A 21,205-nucleotide genomic window follows, 5' to 3' on the forward strand; every position below is an offset into this window, starting at 1 on the left:
AATTACGCTAGTCACACTAGTTGTAATTTTTATTATACACAAAAGAAAATGTCAAGAAAAGCCGAACGCTTTATGGTGCTAGTGATTTTTTGTCAACACCACTAGTTCCCCCTTTTGTAAGTTACTCATGCTCTGCGGGTATAATATTGGAAGCCACAGTAATGATAGTGGTCAAGTATGGGTTTGAAATATGGGCGCTTTAAATGGCTGAGGAAGTCGTTTTAAACATTTTTTCGAGGAACTGTCTAGGGGTAACTTAAGATACATGTTTGACTGAGGTTTATCAAACAATAAACTGTACGGAAAATTTGATTGATACCACTGTATAGGGCTATAATGAAAACAAAGGGGTAGCTCACGTTTTGTTGATGAATGATGGTAGATTGCCAAAGATTGTGGCCAAACAAAAAGCAGAGGTCAAAATAAATTTTTAAAAAAGGATAAAGAAACTCTTTTTTTCGATTAGCTACAAAAATTTATATCCGTAAGGGGAGCCCGTTCAAGGGGAGCCCAGTGCACAAAAAAAATAATAAAAAAATTTTGACTTGTCTAAAAGCGGCCCATAAAATAGTTATGCAGATCGGTCAATAATTGATAAAAATTGGGGGATACATATTTTCCCAAGAAAACAGACGTAAAAAAGAAAATACAAACTCTGGATCGACTGTAAACAAACAATTTTCTCTTTTTTACTGGTTGTGTGTTGAGAATCTGTTTTAACTTGTTAGTTGTAAACAGCAAAACTATAATATACAAATATACCCATTGTTGCGTCCCTGAATAAGATAAGAAGAGGTCATAAAAAAAAAACTTTTAAAAGCAATTGGGACTTCGTGGGAAGGGCTACGCGTTGCATTCCAAACATGCCTAGGTGAGTCGAAGTCAAAACATTTTCAGCCCTTTGGTCCTCCAAAACAAAATTTGACGTCTAGCTGCCCCCCCCCCCTGTACTATTTGAAACCTTCAGCTTAAATCTCCAAGAAATTGTCCATCCATTGTAAACATTGTAAATAACATATTCGAATGAGCATATTACGAAAATCTGATGTGCTCAGGCACGCGTGTCGTTTCAATGGGAAACTCTATTACATTCTGCCCTAGCAAGCAATCCCTAATAGCCCTAAACTGATCGGATCAAACATAAATGCCTTTCTTATTAGAACCTAATAAAGGCAATTTACGCAATACAGGGTCTTTACTCTGAGGATTTTGGAGTTATTTCTACCACAGAAGCATAATTATTAGACTTTCCACTAGCTTCGAGAAAATTATCATTAGAAGCATAATTCGATACCATAAGGCGTTAGGGGGCTGGATAAGAGCCAAAATGGCACAAGGATGGCTGGCTGGTTGCCTTCCAATCATTTTTGCTGCTTAAAGAGGGCTCTAATACTCGTAGTTTGGAATTGAATGGAGCCTTCTTTTAAGGTTTTATGACTACAAATTTGATACAAAGCGGTCGGAAAAAAAATACATGAGACACACTTGACTCTTTACCAAGGGAATGCTATTGCTTTGTCTCCGGTTCTTCTTTGTAATTTTTTGGAAGATTAAGGTTTTAAGGATTAGGGGAAAAAGGAAAAGCCTGGCTATTGTGTATTCTCGTGAGATTAAAAACGATCCTTGTTGGCTAAGATTCTCTTGAAAATATTTGCTTTTTCTGATTTGATTAACTTTGAATGCCACTATTGCAGGTCAGTGCCATTCTAGCCGAGTAGTTATCGCGCTAGATTTGAAATCTTTTGTTCTTGATGACAGGGGTTCGAGTCCTGGTTTTGTTGGTTATTTCTTTTGAAATGGGGGTCAGTAGTGTGACTGCAAGCTCAGCTAAGAGCTCACCCAGCTCCAAATGGGTACTTGGAGAAATCTGGGGGAAAACCACGAGAAGTGTCCGATGGTTTGTCCCCCAACCACGCATTGCACTCCCGGCCGTACGCGGAGAATCAGGAGACTGGTACCCGCCCTACGCCGACCATTGTTCAGCATACAAAAAACTTTTTTTATTGTAGGTCACCCTAAAGATATGCCGTAAGGACCCTGCTAATCCTCCAAATTTTCCTGTCTAAAGATATGCTGTAAGGACTCTGCTAGTTCTCCAAATTTTCGACCCTGTCGAAAGATATACCGTAAGGACCCTGCTAATCCTCCAAATTTTCCTGTCAAAAGATATGCCGTAAGGACCCTGCTAATCCTCCAAATTTTCGACCCTGTCGAAAGATATGCCGTAAGGACCCTGCTGATCCTCCAGATTTTTGACCCTGTCGAAAGATATGCCGTAGCCCTGCTAATCCTCCAAATTTTCGTGTCGAAAGATATACCGTAAGGACCCTGCTAATCCTCCAAATTTTCCTGTCAAAAGATATGCCGTAAGGACCCTGCTAATACTCCAAATTTTCGACCCTGTCGAAAGATATGCCGTAAGGACCCTGCTGATCCTCCAGATTTTTGACCCTGTCGAAAGATATGCCGTAGCCCTGCTAATCCTCCAAATTTTCGTGTCGAAAGATATACCGTAAGGACCCTGCTAATCCTCCAAATTTTCGACCCTGTCGAAAGAAATGCCGTAAGGACCCTGCTAATCCTCCAAATTTTTGACCCTGTCGAAAGAAATGCCGTAAGGACCCTGCTAATCCTCCAAATTTTCCAAGCAATTATTTGTATGTGTCCTAGCCTTTATTAACGAAAATGTTACGACGCTACAGGATGTGTCTCACAGTTGTATGTAGTAGTATGATCTTTAAATATTTAATTGCAATGCTGTTTAAAAAGACTGGCAGTATTGCCAATGCGGCACCATTGTTCTGTTACTAAATTTAGACATTTCTTGAAGCAACCCAAAATTTCCAGAATGTTTTTGGACATTTTGGCTGCATTTGCTTGGTTAAATTTTATTTTTTTCAAATTTTTTAAACTGCTCAAGTCACTTTTTAAGCAAAAAAAAGGAAATTTGTCAATATGATCCAAAAGGAAAAACCCCGAGTTTCAAACCTATCATCACACGAGAACATAGCGAAAAAAAATTTGCTTGCCTTTCAGTTTGGATTTCGTCTTTGAAATGGGAGCTGTTGTAGGAAGCTATGTTTATGCTACAAAGCATCTTTTCGATACAATTTGGTCTGAAAAATATTACTATTTATCTCCAAGTCTTGGCAACGCTGACTTAACGGACAACCTTGTGAACAAAATAAATTGCGAACAAAATGCAAAAAAAAGATTCTTTAGTGGCAGCGTGAAGAAGTACTGACAAGTATACTGAGAGTCAGAATGCTTTGAAATTTCTTTAGATTCAGACACGTCTGTCATAGAACACTGTGACTATCGTTTTCTATTTAGAACAAAACTTATTTTCCTATGCTGGAACTCATGTTCCAACGAGCCCTGGTTTTTAGTTACTCTTACCTGCTAATTTTTTGGAACAATGGCTAGTGGCCAAGTGAACAGGGGGGTGTTCTCGAAGGGAATGGGAGAAGGTCATAAGAAGGGACTTGAAATCAAAATCTAACTTGATGGGAGGGAATAAAGAATGAGACTTTGAAAAAGTCAGTGACGTCAATTCATGAAAATCTGGGGGGGGGGGGTCAAAATTGAGTGGGTGAAAATTTGTAATTTTTTCGATGAAAGTACCAAAAAAGGCATTTTCGATGAAAATACCCGAAGAAATGTATTTTTTGAAATATGGGGAGGGGGGTCAAACACCCTTTTCCAATTATAATCGCTGAAATAAATTGAGGTGCAAAAGGAGCAAGTGCTGTTATGTTGATCTTCGGTAATTTGGTGGTGTAACGAGTTGCTAGTAGTAGTAGTAGTTTTTAGAAAAATAATAAGACACTTCCAAAGTGCACTTTCACAAACAATCAACTTCGAGTCATGTATAATATGTATGGTTGTTTTTTTCGCCTCCACAATGAGTAATGTCAGCACCCCTGTAAAAATCCCCTTACTTAAATCCTAAATTACCTCTTCTTGTTAATAACCTGACTTGCTTCACTTTATCTACCTCTAAGTAATTTTAGTTAAATTATGTATCTTTAAATTTCGGCTGTTTTTACCTATGCAAAGTAAGACTGAATTTAAGCCCACAGGTAAACAATTGATAGGGCGTTTTTAATGAATTGAGATATTTGGTTTTCAAATGATAGAAAAGAAATATGCGCTTATGGCTTGGCTTTTAATTTTCTAATATAGTGTTTATGCACAGAGAGAAAGGGGTAATATTGACAAATTCAAGGATGTTACAAAATGACACAGCCAAAGAAGGAGGAGGAATCCCTGCCCTTCTGAGACTGATCCGAAGAAGAAAATAGTGCTCACAGTCCTGTTTTGTTCAGTCTTGGCCTTCTTTGTTTTAATAAAGAGTGTCAAAATTATCTGGTTTCCTAGTTTATATACCTTTCTTTTATACCTTTCTTTTTTATACCATTATGCCTTTTATACCTTTTTTTGAAAGGTATACCTTTATGCCTTTATATCTTTTATAACTTTTTAGTTTATATACCTTTCTTATATATCTTTCTTTCTAGTTTGTATACCTTTCTTTTTTAGAGCTTATTGGTTGATCAAAATCGAAGTTATGCTGCACAGTTGTCTGTTATCACGACACTTCCCAGTGACAACTTGTCTTGTAAGTGAGCTACTTTATACATTCTTCTGTCTCTTTTTTCCTTTTACTAAGAGTCTCTCTAAGTTACTAAGTCTCTTTTTTCCCTTTTACTTTTTTCCATTCTTACTTTTCTTTACCTTATTTACATAGAAGTGCAATATAACTAATGCGTTGTTGTTTTGCTGTTCGTTTTTTCCCCTTTTTTCTTTCTTTTTCCGTTTTACTAAGGTATTGTACCGTTTATTCAGTGACAAAATAAATAAGGACATTGGTTTTCGATAAAAACATTTTGACTTATGGTATACTAAAATTCAGCAAGTTTATATAGTTTTATGGATATAGAAGTGTAAGTATATACTAAGTATAAGTATATAAGTATATACCATAAGTATAAAGTATGAGTATAGACTTTTGGTTTGTTAAAATTTTGGAAGTTTATATAGTATTGAAGTATTTAGTATTACGTGTATAAAAGTATAAGTATAAGCATATAAAATATATGAAGTATAACTATACAGTATATAGTATTGAAAAGTGCACATTCCGAAGATTTTGATTTTACAAGTTTCATGTAAACAGTGGGATATGAATTTGATTGCAAAAAATGGCAACGCAAAAAATAATATTCAGTTAAAACAGATAAAAATTGAATTCTGTTTTCTTATTGTTATTTGCTGCAAAGTAGATGTCGTCGGCGAATCATCTACTGGTTCTGTAACTGCAAAAAGCTTTGGAGTTTTGTTAAAAGCAGTCAACAAATTTCTTGAAGATCTCTTGAGTGGTGGCACATCAAAAAAAGTAGCTGTCACAATTGAAAAAGATGTGAGGGGGGGGGCGATTTTTTGGTTTTTCAGGGAAGAAATAAACCAGGTATTTTACAAAATGTAGGGGGGTTGATTTTAGGAAATATCTTTTTTCTGACTGTTTCTTTAATATTTAGGTTGTAGTTGCCTTATCCCTCGATTAGAAAAAAGAATAGAGTCCCTGAATATGAGCTAGTGTAAAGTTTTAACCCTAGAAACTACTATTTTTTAAGCCTCTTAGTTTGCCATTTTTATGATTTTGCCCATTAAACATTTAAATTGCTTTCAACATTTTGGGATTTGAAATAGAGACGAAGGCCTACTCTCTCACCGAAATTCAGAAATACTGAAACAGCAATTCGGTATTCAAAATACTGAAATGCCGTTCCTTTCAAAAAGTATGATTTTGGTTATTTAGTTGGTCATACAAACTGGATTGCTTCTTGTTGCTGTTTCGATTGTAATTGTTATCTATTGGTGTGGTGCTATTGATGGGTTAACAAAATATATTCTAGGAGTTAGGGTTGAGTTTTTAAAGGAATTAACACCCGAAGGATGAAACTCAATTTGCTCCCCAATGAAAGACGAAATAATTAACGCCATCTTGCTTTTCCGGGAGATATCCTAGACCTTCTTTGCTGTTTTAATTTTACGCCCATATTTTTTTTTTTTTTTTTTTTTTTTTTTTCTAATGGGTAATTTTAAAATGTTTGTGGTGCTAATAGTTTTATTTCTATAAAAAACAATCAGAATATAAAGGAAAAAAAACAATAGCTTTAAGCTAAAGAATATAGACATAGATTATTTTGTTGTTAAAACCTTTATTTATAAATATATATATATATATATATATATATATATATATATATATATATATATATATATATATATATATATATATATATATATATATGGTACCAAGAAAAACTGTGGGTAAGTAAGAAAAACTCAATAAGTAAAAACATTGCAGACTTCAAAAGGAAAACTAAGAAGTAAAAAAACCGTATAGGTGAAAGGAGTAATAAATTAAAAGCAAATCAATGCTACCGACAAAAACCTTGTTTTGACTGAGTATATGTTCTGAATACCACAGGTGTTACCCGATTTAGATATTTTGACACGAGTGTCAATATAGGGAGGGACGATTGCAATTTCTAGGTTTTGAATACGTTTTTTATGTTTTTTATGTCATACGTTTTTTAAATACGTTTTGTTTTGTTAAATACGTTTTAAATACGTTTTTTAAATACGTTAGGTTTTAAATACGTTTTTTATGTCATCTTTAAAAAATAGGAAAAGCCCTCCCCCACCCATTGGATTTTGGAAAACAAGGCCGTATCCAGGGGGGGGGGGGGTTACCCGGCTTAAACCCCCCCCCCCCCGAAATTTTTGACCGAGTCGAAAATAAGTCGAAAATTAGTAAAACCTAGGTAAAAATCAGTAAAATTAATCGAAAACTGAGTCAAAAATTAACCCACCCCCCCGAAAAAAAATTCTGGATCCGCTCCTGTTGGAAAATACCGTTTTTTGTATCGCCATTAGAAAAAAAAATCCTTATCCCTTTTCCCTTGATATTTTCGTTAATATGTGCCAATGTCTTTCATTTTTTTTTTTTTTAGCCTTCTATGTCTTGTTATTTGGGTCTTGACTTCTAATTTTTTTTACAAATCTGAATTGTTTATTTTTTTCATTGTTTTCTTTTTATTTCGTTGAGAATACCTTTGTGCGTGTACGACCGAATTGTTTGTGGTGTATCTCTCCATTTTGAATTTCATTGGTCGTAATTTTCTGTTTGGCATTAATTGGTCTCGTTTTCTGAGCTATTTTCTTGTTTGTCACTCTGGCTTTACAGTTTTGATCCTAATTTAAGCAAGGTTATAATGACAGGCATCCGAGTTTCTCCACTTACGTTTGGCTTGGGGAAGGGGTTAGTTTTAAATGATGGATTAAAAAATAGTTTCACCATACCGGAAATTTTTCCGTAGGTGGCAAGTCTGAACTTGCTATCTAGGGGATGGGTGACGAGTCTCAACCGCTCCTGTGAATACTTTTGACTAGTGGTTTTAATTCTACGTTTCTCCAATATACCTTTTTCGTTATTTAGGTGGTATTCTCTCATTGATCTCTGGCCTACTCTCAACCGTGTCTCTGCATAGTCCGTGTTCTGCAGAAGTAAAAAATATAGAAGGCAAAGAATCGGTTGATGCTAACCTTTTGAAGCAGCAATTAGTTGATTTTATTAGGTAATTTTTACATTTACTCTTATATGCTTTTTTACTTTTGAAGCATTACTTTACTTTTGAAGCATTTCACTTTAAAAAAATTCTCTTGAGTTTAGATTTATCTACAGTCGGAGATATGACTCTTAGTTCCCACACGCGAAGATTTTCCGATAAACGCAAATCGAGCAATATTTGATATCGAGCGTTTTTCAACAATATTTGATTTGTTGGAACAACGTAGTTTTTTTCTTAAATTGCAGACATAATGTAAAAAATTCGCCACTGACCTCTGTTAGTGCTACGAAATAATCACCAAAACCCCCTGAATTGCTTCGAAACCTCACGGGAAGGGTCAATTTTTCAATGTAGTCCGTTACTAACAATCAACAACTCATTAGTTTTCTGTGCATGATTTCGCGCTTGCTTTGAATTTCAACGCACGCTGATTTGCGTTTTTCCGCAAAAAGGCTGGTAAAAGATTGTCTGCCGCTAAATCACTGCAATTTTTTTTTTTTGCAAAACGCATAGAACTGAGGGTAGGGTAAGGCAGATTTCTGGTAGGCGAGAAACCACTCGTTATTCATAACACGTGGTACGGGGACATGTGTATGACCTTAAGGAGAGGGATAATGATTTTTCCTAGGGGAAGGGCATTTTTGGCTGCAATTTTCAGATTTGTCACGGGGTTCCTTTAATCCACTATCGGAGAGGGCGCAAACTCCCTCATAAACGAATGAATATAGCTAAATATATTTTGAATAAATACAAAGGTCTAATTCCTTTGTAATAAATACAAAGGTCTAAATACAAAGGTGTAATTCCTGCCTGTTTCTCACTAGTCGGCTGTGGGACTCAATTTTCTTATTTTCTGACATAATATGATTTCGGTAATCCATAAGACCACTAGTTTAGCTGTAATACGGATCTATAAACTCGGCTCATTAGTTAACTATAAATTCATAGAATGGCAAATAAATTCAGCATAAATATATCAAAATATATAAATAAATTCAGCATAGATTCATTAATTTCACGAGTTATAAGTTGGGTTTTAGCCAACTGAATTAACTGATTCCAACTTAAACTTGAATTAAGGTCGAAATCCTTTCGTGTTAGAATAGGTGACGGTAATACTCACATATACTCGCCTATTTTGCTCTTTAGTAAGGCCATAAAGTACCTGAAAAATAATTTTTTGCGCCTTAGCATCGCTGACCGTTTCAAAGACAAGGGGTTCGTTAGCGAATTCTTCCACACGACCAGCGTTGTCAACGCGGTACAATTGTTTGGTTTTTTTATACAATTTAGAGGTCCTGATACAATGCGGTACATTTGAAAAGTTGTTGATACAATACATTTTCTAGTACATTTTAGTCTAATTGTTCCTTTATAATACGGATATCTGTTAAAGTTTTAGTTTATCGAAAATTTTGTTTTTGTTATGGGAAATTGTTAACCTGTTGTTCAGATGGAACAAATTAATCTCTCGTGGTACATTTTTAGTCAGAAAACTGGTAGATTTTTATTTTTTCAAAGCTTGGAATCATCGAAAAACTTCCCTTTTGTCTGTAAGTTCGTCAATCTGCTTTAGTCTGCAGTCATGTATATCAGAATATTATTCACCAATCTAAATTAAGCATGGGCACTGTTTCTGTTTTCTGCTTGTATTCTGTTTTTAAAGTACCTGTTTCTGTTCTGTTCATGCAAAAAAAAAACAGAAACAGAACAGAAAAAGATGACCTGTTTTTTATTTACCTGTTCTGTTTCTGTTTTTATAATAGCTATTTCGTCCTGTTTCTGTTTTTTTCCTACCTGTTTTTCTTCTGTTTCTGATTTTATTTTAGTGATACGAGAATGAGATATTTGAGAATTTTGAACTTACAAATTGATTTTTAAATCATAATTTGAAATTGTAAAGATGCGTGGTTACGCCTCATACGATTTCTAGAATTGGAATGTAAGTAAGATGATGGAACTCAGTCTGTCAAACGTATCAGATAGTGCTCCTTGATTGTTTCAGATAGGCATAATTAGGGACTAGGAGTCACATGATAGTAGGTATTTGCTCAAGTGTTTGCAGTAGCAAGTTCAAGGGGGACCCCGCTCCCCCCTCCAAGATTTTTTTCTGGCACCCTCATTCCTAATTTTTTTCTTTTTTCCCTCCTTTGTTTAGAATGAATCTGTCAATTTCGTCAATTATTTGTACTTTTTTCACATTGGATCCCCCCAAGATTTTGCTTATTGGTTGCCTTGTCTCCTTAGGTCTCGCCAGAGATTTTACTTTAGATCCGCCTCTGAATTTTAGGACGGTAAAGGTACAATTTAATTCCACTTAGTGACGTAGTGCTTCCAGTACATTATTCCATCAATTGAGCAGGAAAGTTGCACAGTTACTGTCCAGGAAAAGTAGGATACAAACAAACCACTTATTAGTGTATATCCTGGTTCTATTGGTAGGGCCTCTGTCTCCTACATTACATGGGAAATAATCTACACCTTTAGCCGCGAGAACTTTAATTTAACTGTTTTTATGGAATTTATGCTGTTAAATCACATTGGCTTGCTACGATTACCATGCTGACCTATACATGATAAATACTGATTATTAATTTGCAAATTCTCTTAAATGCTTAGTCAGAGAGCAACGTATATGTATTGAAGTCTTGTCCAGTAGAAATATATGTTTTTGCTAGCAATTCTTTATTGCATAAACATAACAAGATAGCCAAATATACTTTTTCTCATGTTACTAAAATCATCCCTGAATAAAATCAATAGAAATCCTTTCAAGGAAAAGCCTAGAGTTAAAACTAGCTGATTTTCAGGAAGGGCCAAATTCTTATAAAATGCTGATATACTTTTCTCATTTAGTAGGGTATTAATCTTCCGGTCAATACATTATTTTTTACCATACAAGACAAGAAATAAATAAAAAATAACACTAAGCGGTGAATTATTTCACGTATCTGTCTCATAATTACCATTTATAGACAAGCGAATTCCCGTAAAAATTAATATTGTGCTTCAAATGGTCTAAGTTGCTATGAAACCGTAGTTGGGATATGTCATTTTGCTTTTATAAGCAGACAGATTTTCTTGGCTTATTGTGCCAACAAACCTGCTCAGGAGGCAATTCGTCCCTTTCCCCCTAGTTATGCCAGTGAGGTGAAAGAGGTCAGATATTTGGGTAGAGGTGCAACTTTGAAAATGGTAGGCTACTGGAAGGTCCTTCTAAATTTGTAAAAAATCATAAAATCAACCTTTATGCTAAGAAAAGCATGATGTCATCTTCTGATGACGACTTGGACGTTCCGAGTAAAACTTCTAAGCTATCTCTTTGGGTATCCCATATGAAAAAAGGAATCATAGGCAGCGCGATAGCGCTGCCTAAGTAAAGAACGATGTTGGCACAATGTGTTTTTTTTCTCCATACTCGGGCACTTCTTATCGAAGGAGTTGTCGTAGAAACTTTGAACAGGGCTCATTCGATTGGAAATTGGAGTGGCTAGTGCCCTTTTTAATCGTCGAAAGTGATTGGAGGGCAACTAGGCCCCCCCCCATGATTATCATTTCCCCAAACACATCCAATCAATATTTTGAGATAGCCATTCTGTTCTGCGTAGTTGATTTCCAGATAGAAAATATGTTTTATGAGGAGGACGCTCCCCCACAACCCTCGGGGCAAGGGTTCTAAATTATGCCCTGGGGGCATATAAGGTTTTTTATAGGAGGCGATAAATAAAAGTTCAAATAGGGATAAAATCCTTTTAATAGACAGTGAAATAGAAATTCACAAAAATACCAGATATTTCGGTCACATATACAGTGACCGTCATCAGTAGTAAAACTATGTGACCGAAATATCTGGTATTTTTGTGAATTTCTATTTCACTGTCTATTAAAAGGATTTTATCCCTATTTGAACTTTTATTTATCGTCATGGAAAGGCAGTGTGGTCTCCGAAATTATCTACGTTATAGGAGGCGCTGTCGTAGAAACTTCAAAAAAGGCTCATTCGATTGGAAATTCAAAGGGATAGGGCCCTTTTTAATAATCGAAAGTGATAGGAGGGCAACAAGCCCCTCCCCCTCCCCCACGCCCATCATTCCCCCAAACACACCCAATCAAAATTTTGCGATAGCCATTTTGTTCAGCGTAGTTGATTTACAGATAGAAAATATGTTTTGAGTAGGACACTCCCCTACAACCCTCGGGACAAGGGTTTTAAGATATGCCCTAGGGACATATAATGTTTTTATAGAAAGTGTTGTCGTAGAAACCTCAAAAAAGGCTCATTCGATTGGAAATCCAAAGGGCTAGTACCCCTTTTAATGGTCAAAATGGATTTTAGGGCAACTAGTCCCCCCCCCCCACGCCCATCATTTCCCCAAACACATCCAATCAAACGAACAAATAAACTTTCAAATGGGGATAAATCCATTTATTTAGACAGTGAAAAATAAGGTACAAAAGTCCAGATATTTCGATCACATATACAGCGACCGTCTTCAGTAGATATACTAAGATAAAAAAATTGAAACTAGCATATTTATACACAACAAAATAAATAGCTTTTCATATCATTCACAAAATAATGAACCTGCGGATTATTCACTAGATTATTTTCAGAGAGAGAGTTCACTGACAAAGTTCATTCAAAGTTCTTCATGTAAATTTTCTTCTTTAATCTTGCCCAAATGTAAAACAAATTTCCAATGAAAGTGGCAAAGCCTTCCATGCCTTCAAATTGCAGTGTGGTCTAAGAAAACAACACCTAATTTAAAGGTGTTATGTCGAAAATACATCCAATCAAATTTGAGATAGCCATTTTGTTCAGCGTAGTTGATTTCCAGATAAAATAATTTTTTTGAGGAGGACACTCCCCCACACCCCTCGGGGCAAGGGTTGTTAGTTATGCCCTGGGGGCATATAAGTTTTTACAGCAAGTGTTGTCGTAAAAACTTCGAAAAAGGCCTATTCGATTGGAAATTCAAAGGGCTATTGCCCTTTTTAATAGTTGAAAGGGATTGGACGTTAACTAACCCCCCTCTCACGCCCACCTTTTCCCCAAACACATCCAATGAAAATTTTGATATTGCCATTTTGTTCAACGTAGTTTTAAGTTTTGGAAATTAGGTCTTTGAGGATGACAACCCCCTCACAGTCCTCAGGACAAGGGTTATAAGCTATGCCCTTGGGGCATATAAAGTTTTTATAAAAAGTGTTGTTGTAGAAACTTCAAAAGGGGCTCATTCGATTAAAAATTGAAATGGCTTGTGCCCTTTTTAATACTCGAAAGTAACTAACACCCTTTCCACGCCCACCATTTCCCCTCCAATCAAAATTTTGAGATAGTCATTTTGTTCTACGCAGTTAAAGTTCAGGAAAATACACCTTTGAGCAGGACACTCCCCCCACAGTCTTCAGAGCAAGGGCTATAACTTGTGCCCTGGGTGTATATAAGTTTTTATTGAAATCTTTGTCGTAGAAACTTAAAAAAAGGCTCATTCGATTGGAAATTCAAAGGTCTAGTGTCCTTTTTAATAGTCGAAAGTGATTTGAGGGCAACTAGCCCCTCTCTTTCGCCCACCTTTTCCCCAAACATATCCAATCAAAATTTTTAGATAGCCATTTTGTTCAGTTTTGTGGATTTCCAGATAGAAATTATGCTTTTGACGAGGACACTCACTCTACGGCCCTCAGGGCAAGGGTTGTAAGTTATGCCCTGGGGGCATATAAGGTTTTTACAGAACGTTTCGTCGTAGAAACTTCAAAAAGGGCTCATTCGATTGGAAATTGAAATAGCTAGTACCCTTTTTAATAGTCGAAAGTGATTGGAAGGCAACTAACACCCCTTCCACGCCCACCATTTCCCCAAACATATCCAATCAACATTTTTTTATAGCCATTTTGTTCCACGAAGTTTAAAGTTCAGGAGAATATACCTTTGAGCAGGACACTCCTCCCACAGTCTTCAGGGCAAGGGTTATAAGTTATACCCTGGGGGCATATAAGGTTTGTTTTGAAATGTTTGTTGTAGAAACTTGAAAAAGGGCTCATTCGATTGGAAATTCAAAGGGCTTGTGCCCTTTTTAATAGTTGAAAGTGATTTCTACTCAAAACGAGCAGAAATTAACATAAGTTGGGCTCGAAACCCCTATGCCTTACCAAGGCCAGAACATAATTTGCACTTTACTGAAAAAAGATACAAATGAATGTGCATTGTCAGTTCAATATACATATACTAATATTTAGTAATCAAAATCTTAATATTATTTGATTTATTAAAGTTATAAAAGTAAAAATATTTATATTTTTTTCAGTAAAGTGAAAATTTTGTTCTGGCCTGGGGAAGGCATAGGGGTTTTGAGCCTAACTTATGTTAATTTCTGCTCGTTTTGAGTTTGACTCGGTTATTTATTGTAATTTGTGTTCGTTTTGGATGCTGATTTGTGATAGTTTCTCGCTTGATAGATTATTTGATTTTATTTTTGCTCATTTTTTGTTTAATGAAGTTCTTTATTTTCCTTTGAAAAACTTATTTTGTGGAAAAAGTTTTTTTAATTAATCACAGAAAGTATCAGGAGCAACTTCTCCAAAGTGTCTCTAAAGGCTAAGGGAGTCTCTACCACGACATTTATATACCATCTTAAACGGAAGGATATAATTGATGTGCACAAAAATTAAGTATATGCAGCTGGTGCAGTAAATAACAAACCCAAACCAACTAAAAAAAAAATATATGTATCAAGTCAGGCTAATGCCCTAGAGAAAGCTCCCGATAGCAAAGCAAGTGACACAGAGGACAATGAATTAGTGAAATCCGGAATAAGAAGAGCAGACATACGACCATTCCTTAGTTCTAATCAATCAAAAAAAACTTCTCTGTGGAAGCTCTGCTACAAAACCCTGTTTAAAGACAAATAGGCACTTTCTGTGTTTGTTAGGTCAGATATGAAACAGCTTATTTAAAATACAACAGGGGGCTTGAAAGCACCATCCTAGGGAACTATCCATCGCCACGTTAATGTTGCTGCCAGTAAAAAAAAAAGTTAAACAGAAGGCTGGTGAAAATGATTCAGACTGCCTTTCTGTTTATTTTTTCTGAAAACTCCGGAAATGAAGATACTGCTGCTGAAGAATCTGATTAAACTGATGCAGTGTCTACGGAAGAGGGTGGCGAAAGTAATGGATAAGAACAGTGGGGAGCTGAGAGTCTGTCAGAAAACAAGATTGCAGCATAGGCTGTCTGATGACATGTTACACAGCTTATCTGGATCCTTCAACATTTGGGAGGTTTTCACTAGGGGGTCGTTGCCTGGTCCCTCAATCTTTTACACCATTACTATAGGATACATTATGTGATGGTGCAGAGACTGCAAGAGATCTCATTCCAACTCGCCTTTGTACTGCTGAAGTCCTTGAGGCTACGGTAGGGTACGATGAGGAAAGGAGGGCACAAGTGCAATTTTCTTATATAACACCATTGAATTATTGGCAGACCCAGATTTTCTTTGGGGGGGGGTCTGCTAAGAAATAAAATTAGTGTTCTTGGATTGTGTAATTATAATTAGTTATAGTCGAGGATGTCACTACCCTTTTTCTTTGGGAATGGACTATGAAAAGTCCATGGACTATGAAAGATTATGGACTACATAATCAAAAGCATGCTCACTCGTATTCTTTAAACAAAAATTTAACAATTTCTTTTAACAATTTCTATGAAAAAGCAAGTGCATGCGTTGGGGAAAGTACTTTCCGCTCCAAAACAACGGAGAATTTCAAAATAAATTTTCAAAAAGTACAATTGTCCCTATATTTACATCCTTTGAAAACCTATTTAAGAGAAGAGAATGCTTAAAGAAAGTATTATTTAGGAAAGAGTCTAAGGTCCTTTGAAATTCAAAATTTGAGAAATTTCACATGACTTATTTACTTAAGAATGAATTTGATGGAGGACATAGAACAATATTTTCTAGCGCAAAGCACCGTAAAAATATACGACGTACCCTTAAACTATTGATTTTTCTTTTGAAAAATTTTCACACAAATTGGTTTGGAAACAATTAATCTTAAAAGGCTGCTTTAAGCTGGGAGGTAACAATCAATTTTTTAATTGGCTTTTGTTTAAGATGGCTTCCACACATTAGGATAGAGTAGGGGGAAGGGGAAAGCATAGTTTGGAGGAGAAAATTGTCCCTTTCCCAAATCAACCATATGCTCTGTATAATACTAATGACTTTGAGCTGACGGCGTAATTTCATGCTGAAAATTATTGTATTTTCAAAATGTCTCGAATAACTAGTATGTATTTCCAGGAAGTTTGAGTAGATGCTGTGTAAACATAAAAGTGTATTTTTGGAATGGGAAAATGGAAGAAAAATAACCATAAAGAATAAAATCATGGCAATATTTATGTGCGCAGACAATTTTTCGCCCCTATATTAGAAAAACTGCTCTTTTTTGCGAAAAAAATGCTGCAAGAGTACTAGGTTTTCTCAAAAGTGTTACCACCACAGAAAAGCACTACCCTGGCAAGTGCAAATCCTGACGAGAAGCTAAGGAGAAACTAAAAGGTTAATGTGTTCACATTGGAGACCCATTCATTTCATGGACCCAAACCAAGAAATCTTTCCGGAGCTGCCAGAAACCGCTCTAGACCTTCTTAGCGTACTACTACTTACTACTACTCTCTTGACACTTACTACTTACTACTTACTACTTACTACTATTCGCTTGACACACTACTACGTAAGTGTGTCAAGCGAACGCTGCATTTTTGATTGCAGATTATTTCTTGCGAAAGCAGTATCCCCGGACAATGTCCACACAAGGGAAAATCACAATTTTTAAATGATAAGCTTTAAGGCTTGAACAACTGATTTTATAATTCACTTTACGATAATAAGACAAAACTTACCATTTAGAATTTTTTTCTTTAACGCTTAGGTGTTCGAAAAAAAGCTGTTTTTTTATCAGAAACAGCTGTTTTCTGTTTTTTGTTTACCTGTTCTGTTTTATTCAAGCCCTGTTTGTTTTTTTCTGTTTCATCAGAAAAACAGAACAGTGCCCATGCTTGATCTAAATCCTAGTTTATTATATACTGTGTTTGGGTAAACTTTATAAGACTTTAATGTATTAAGTCGCAGGATTTGATGATCAGATCAGAAAAGCAATAAGAAAAATAACAGTAAGGAAAGAGAATCAATTTAAAAGAATATATATTTGTTTACTTTGTTTTGAATCGACCAATTACTTAATTCAGAGTGTTATGCTGGGACCTACACAAGCTTGTGGCCAGTCCCCTCTTAAAGTCTTGAGAGACGAAAAAAGACAGTGCCAATTTCTTCTTTTTTTTTCGGATCTGTATTCCTCGTCCTCCAAGAGCCATTATTAGAAATTTGTATGGTGCTATATGACGTGACAAATGTTTTATTTTGATATTTCCTAAAACTTTTTGCTTTTCTATGAAATTTGTTTGGTTCAATAAGTTTTTTTACAACTACTTAAAACTTGTTCTTGAATATAGTGGACGGGTAGACTTCAGAAATGGAATGTACCTATTAAGTGTATGGTTGTAGTGGTAATTTGTTTCCCCATTCAAAAATTAGCTTTTAACCTACTGTGACAGATGAAGAAAAATCGGCCACATTTATCAAATATCTGTCCTTTCCGTGTTTGCAATTGGCTAGGTTGCGTTCCAGGTGTCAAAAAATTATATTCAAAGCTGTCCATCTGATTTTCAAAAGGGTTTGACGTAATCTTGAGGTTTGTTCTCTTTGGAGAGTCGTTTTAAATTTTATCTTTTGGCATAAAAACGTGACGCACAAATTTTTGAAAATTTTGGGTTTGATTCGTTTTGTTCGGTTTTAGTTAGTGCCAAAAATTATGTTCATATCTATCTAAATGATTTTCAAATAGATTTTGATGGATATTTTAGTTTGTTTTCGCCTTTTCAGTCATTTCAAATTTGACATTTGGTCTTAACAGCTCAAAAACTAGAGATTTTGGAAAAAATTTACTTTTGGTTTTTTCATTCAGTTTTAATTCGTTACAAAGAATTATATTTAGAGCCGTTTCGCGTATTTTTTAAAAGATTGTGACAACACCTTAATCAGTATTTTCGTTCAGGGAAGTTAATTTTTCAGACAGGGGTTTTACAAAAAAAAATGAAACGCGTCAAAAATTTGTCTAAATGCATTTTTGTTACTCTTTTACTAGTCACCCAAAACAAAAATTTGGGGGGAGGGTATATGCAAATCTATAAATCTTTTCCTTGTGGAGTCACTTCAAATTTGACCTTTTGGTCAAATTTCACGAAAAACTAGGAATTTCGGAAAAATTTTGTTCTAGTTCGTTTTATTCAGTTTTAGTCTGTGTCTAAAAATTATGGTCACAGCTATCCGTCTGGCTTTTAAACGGATTTGGATGATAGTTTGCTCTTGTGTTTCCTTTTTGAGTCATTTCAAATCTGACCTTTTGGTCTAAACAAATTGAAACTTGGATGTCGCAAAATTTTTACTTTTAGTTTGATTTGTATGGTTTTCGCCATGTCGAAAAATTATATCCACGCCTGTCCATCTGATTTGCAAATGGGTTTTTATGAAATTTCAGTTGTGTTTGACTTTTTGGATTCATGTTGAAATTGACTGCTTCTCAAAAGCTAGGAATTTTGGGAAAACGAATTCTGGACATTTTCACTTTTTGTTCGTTTTATTCAGATTTGGTTTATGTCATAGAATTGTGCTCAAAGAAGTTCATCTTGCCTTAAAAAGGTTTTTAATGATTTTTTTTTTCTTTGTAAGCCCTTTTAAATTTGAGCTTTTTGCCTAAAAATCTAACTCAAAAACTAAAAACTTCTGAAAAATAATGATCAGGTAGTGATTAAAAAGGAGATTATAAACATGAGTCTAAGCGGGTTGAACCCGAAGATGAACCCGAAAATTTCAGAAGAAGCTCATTGCTCACATAAAAAATAGTGAAGTCGTGGCTCTGCTTATGTTCACCTTTTCTTGTTTAATAGAATCAGTTTGAGTGGATTTATCCGGTTGAAATCAGATTAAACCAACTTTTGCGTATTAGAGGTGAACCTGGAGATGCGTGAAACATTTCAAATCAGGTATTGATTTCAATTAAATTATGAGTGATAATTGAGAAAGTTATCCCGAAGTTGACTCATCCAGTAACAGATCATTGATGCTTACACAGATTTTTCACTTTAATATTTTTGCAAACCTCAAAATCCGTCCGGTCAGATGATTGGTTTCCTAAAGGTTGACGATATCCAATGACACTGAGTGGATGGAGCGTTATCCAATCGCATCCAATGACATTGTGAAGGCGGGCTAATTTTATTAGATAGCCAATCTAATTGAGAAGCACGTCGGTCCGTGTATTTTGCTAGAAGTGAAATATCTGGGGAAACTTAATAGATAATCTGTGATTCAGTAGTCATCTAAAAGCCACGATAAAAGACTAGCGGAAATCAGATATTTGATTATAGGCCTACCTGGTGCAGCAAATTTAGGAATAAAAAAGATATGGCTTTACTTATCTTTGCGGTCAACAGGATTAGTAATTTCAAAAGTAGTCAAGACCGAAAATAAAATTGTCCTTATTTTGTCTACATTTTTGGGGGAGGGGTCTATCGTATTTCACTAGTCTTCAATAAAAAAGAATTGTTGATTTTAGTGAAACTAAGCACTAGAGTCTTTCTGTCTGAAATTTATGTTCCCGGTGTCTGCCCAGTGGCGGTTCTGGCTTCTCTCTTGCCCGGGCACAATTTCGACTAGCCCCCCCCCCCCTTTATCCCACAAAAAAATTGGCCGAATTTAACAAAATTTCCATTTATTAACAAAACTATTTTTAATTTATTAATTAATCCATCATCTATTTTTAATTATTTTGTAACTTGTTATTTAAATTATTTAATTATTAATATTATTTTAATAAAAATAAATTTTCAAAATTAGAAAATGATCATAATCATTATATTTTTTGGGGGGGGGGGGGGGATTTTGCGCCCCCAGAATTTCTACGCCCGAGGGAAGTCCCCCTTCTTTCCCTCCTAAAACCGTTTTCGTATCTGCCCCTTCTTAAGGGGATTTGGACAAAACAGCTGTGCTAGTTGTGTCTTTCCAGTGCTTGGAAGTGTTACTAATTTACATACTTTATGTAAATTAGCCAGTATTTTGGCTTCAACAAAAATCTTTGTATCCTACAAAATGATCTGGGCGTAACACTCACGAACTAAAACTGAATTCTTTACCCATTGATTGCCTAAGATCAAATAACCGCTTATTCCGCCAGGAATAGTTGTGTTTACTGCATAATTATTTCAGTTTGATGTGTTCAGTTATTATTACATTGCATAAGAAAATAAATCGATTTTGGTATTAATTGGAATATCGCAAAGTTTATAGCTAACATCGTTCAAGTTATGCGGTGAGGAGGCTATATTCATAAGAGTCTTTTTTGCCAATTGTGTTGGGTCGGTTTCCTTTTGCGGTGTCTTTTGTTTGAATGATTCAGTGTAGAGGTAATGAGAATTTTTATTTGAGTAGGTTTCTTCCATAGTCACAATTGCCATCTTGTTGGCATAAAAATCACTGTAATTATTCTTCTGATGTTTTCGGCACCTAAGGGTAGAACTATTTAATAGGTTTTTTTGGTATATTGTTTTAGTACCTTGACTTATTACATATATTTGTCGAGTTAGACGCTCTTGAAATTAACTATGACAAACATTAAAATGTGCGTATATTACATAAGTGCTTGCAGGGGTGCCAAGGGGTATTTACTGTGCCCCTGGGAAGATCAGGAATACGTAATGAATTGCAATTTCTTTAATATTAGTTTAAATACAAATAAACTTGCAGAATTTTTTTCTCTGAAGTAACTCTATCTTGCTGCTATTTTGACTGTAATATTATAAGGTAAATATTGCAAACAGCGGTCAACAAAGAACATGAAAAAACTGACTTCGTAATCAATAATGACGAGCTGCATTTACGTTATTACGTAAAAATACGTTACAATACGTTAGCAATACAATTACAAACGGTGCACTAGCAGTGGATATCTAGGAAGCAAGGCCGTATCCAGGGGGTGTAGGGGCTTTGAATCCCCTCCCAGAAATGTTTGTCCGAATCGTAAAAAAAAACGTAACAAAAATGAATGTAAACAGATTTTCGGTGCGTTCCCCCATCGCCCCCGTAATAAAAAGTCCTGGATACGGCCCTGCTAGGAAGGATCAGTATTTTTCTATTGGGTTTTTTGTTTAATTAAGTTCCAGCTTCCTAGAGGTAAGCTGCTTTGAACCTCCGAACTCTTTTTGAATATTGGACCCTTGGAGAGAGAGTTGAAGCCGTTACATAACAGACCTGAAGAAGCCAACTGAATTTTCTTATATATCTGAAGCTTAAGTTTCTCTTTTGAACCACCAAAGCTGGAAACATCAGCACCACTCTACATAGAAATTCCAAAGCTTCCGTGGTAAATACCATCGTAGATCGAGGATACAATTTGGAAGACTGAATTAAAAATAAGTTTTTTAATGCTGTACTAATCATGCCACAGCG

General features: G+C 35.4%; 1 protein-coding gene across 1 annotated transcript in view; it reads left to right on the plus strand.

Annotated features, from left to right (window-relative positions):
* ssp3 (SCAPER domain-containing protein short spindle 3) overlaps nucleotides 1-21,205 on the plus strand; it is a 221,139-nt gene that overhangs the window by 121,293 nt on the left and 78,641 nt on the right. Inside the window, exons 17-18 of the mRNA XM_089101539.1 lie at nucleotides 4,543-4,621; nucleotides 7,508-7,646. Coding sequence (XP_088957665.1) covers nucleotides 4,543-4,621; nucleotides 7,508-7,646 — 218 coding nt within the window. The remainder of the gene's footprint in view (nucleotides 1-4,542; nucleotides 4,622-7,507; nucleotides 7,647-21,205) is intronic.

The sequence above is a fragment of the Artemia sp. Qi Xiang Cuo genome, chromosome 15 (genome assembly GCF_049724085.1).
Source record: "Artemia sp. Qi Xiang Cuo chromosome 15, ASM4972408v1, whole genome shotgun sequence".
Lineage (NCBI taxonomy): Eukaryota > Metazoa > Arthropoda > Branchiopoda > Anostraca > Artemiidae > Artemia > Artemia sp. Qi Xiang Cuo.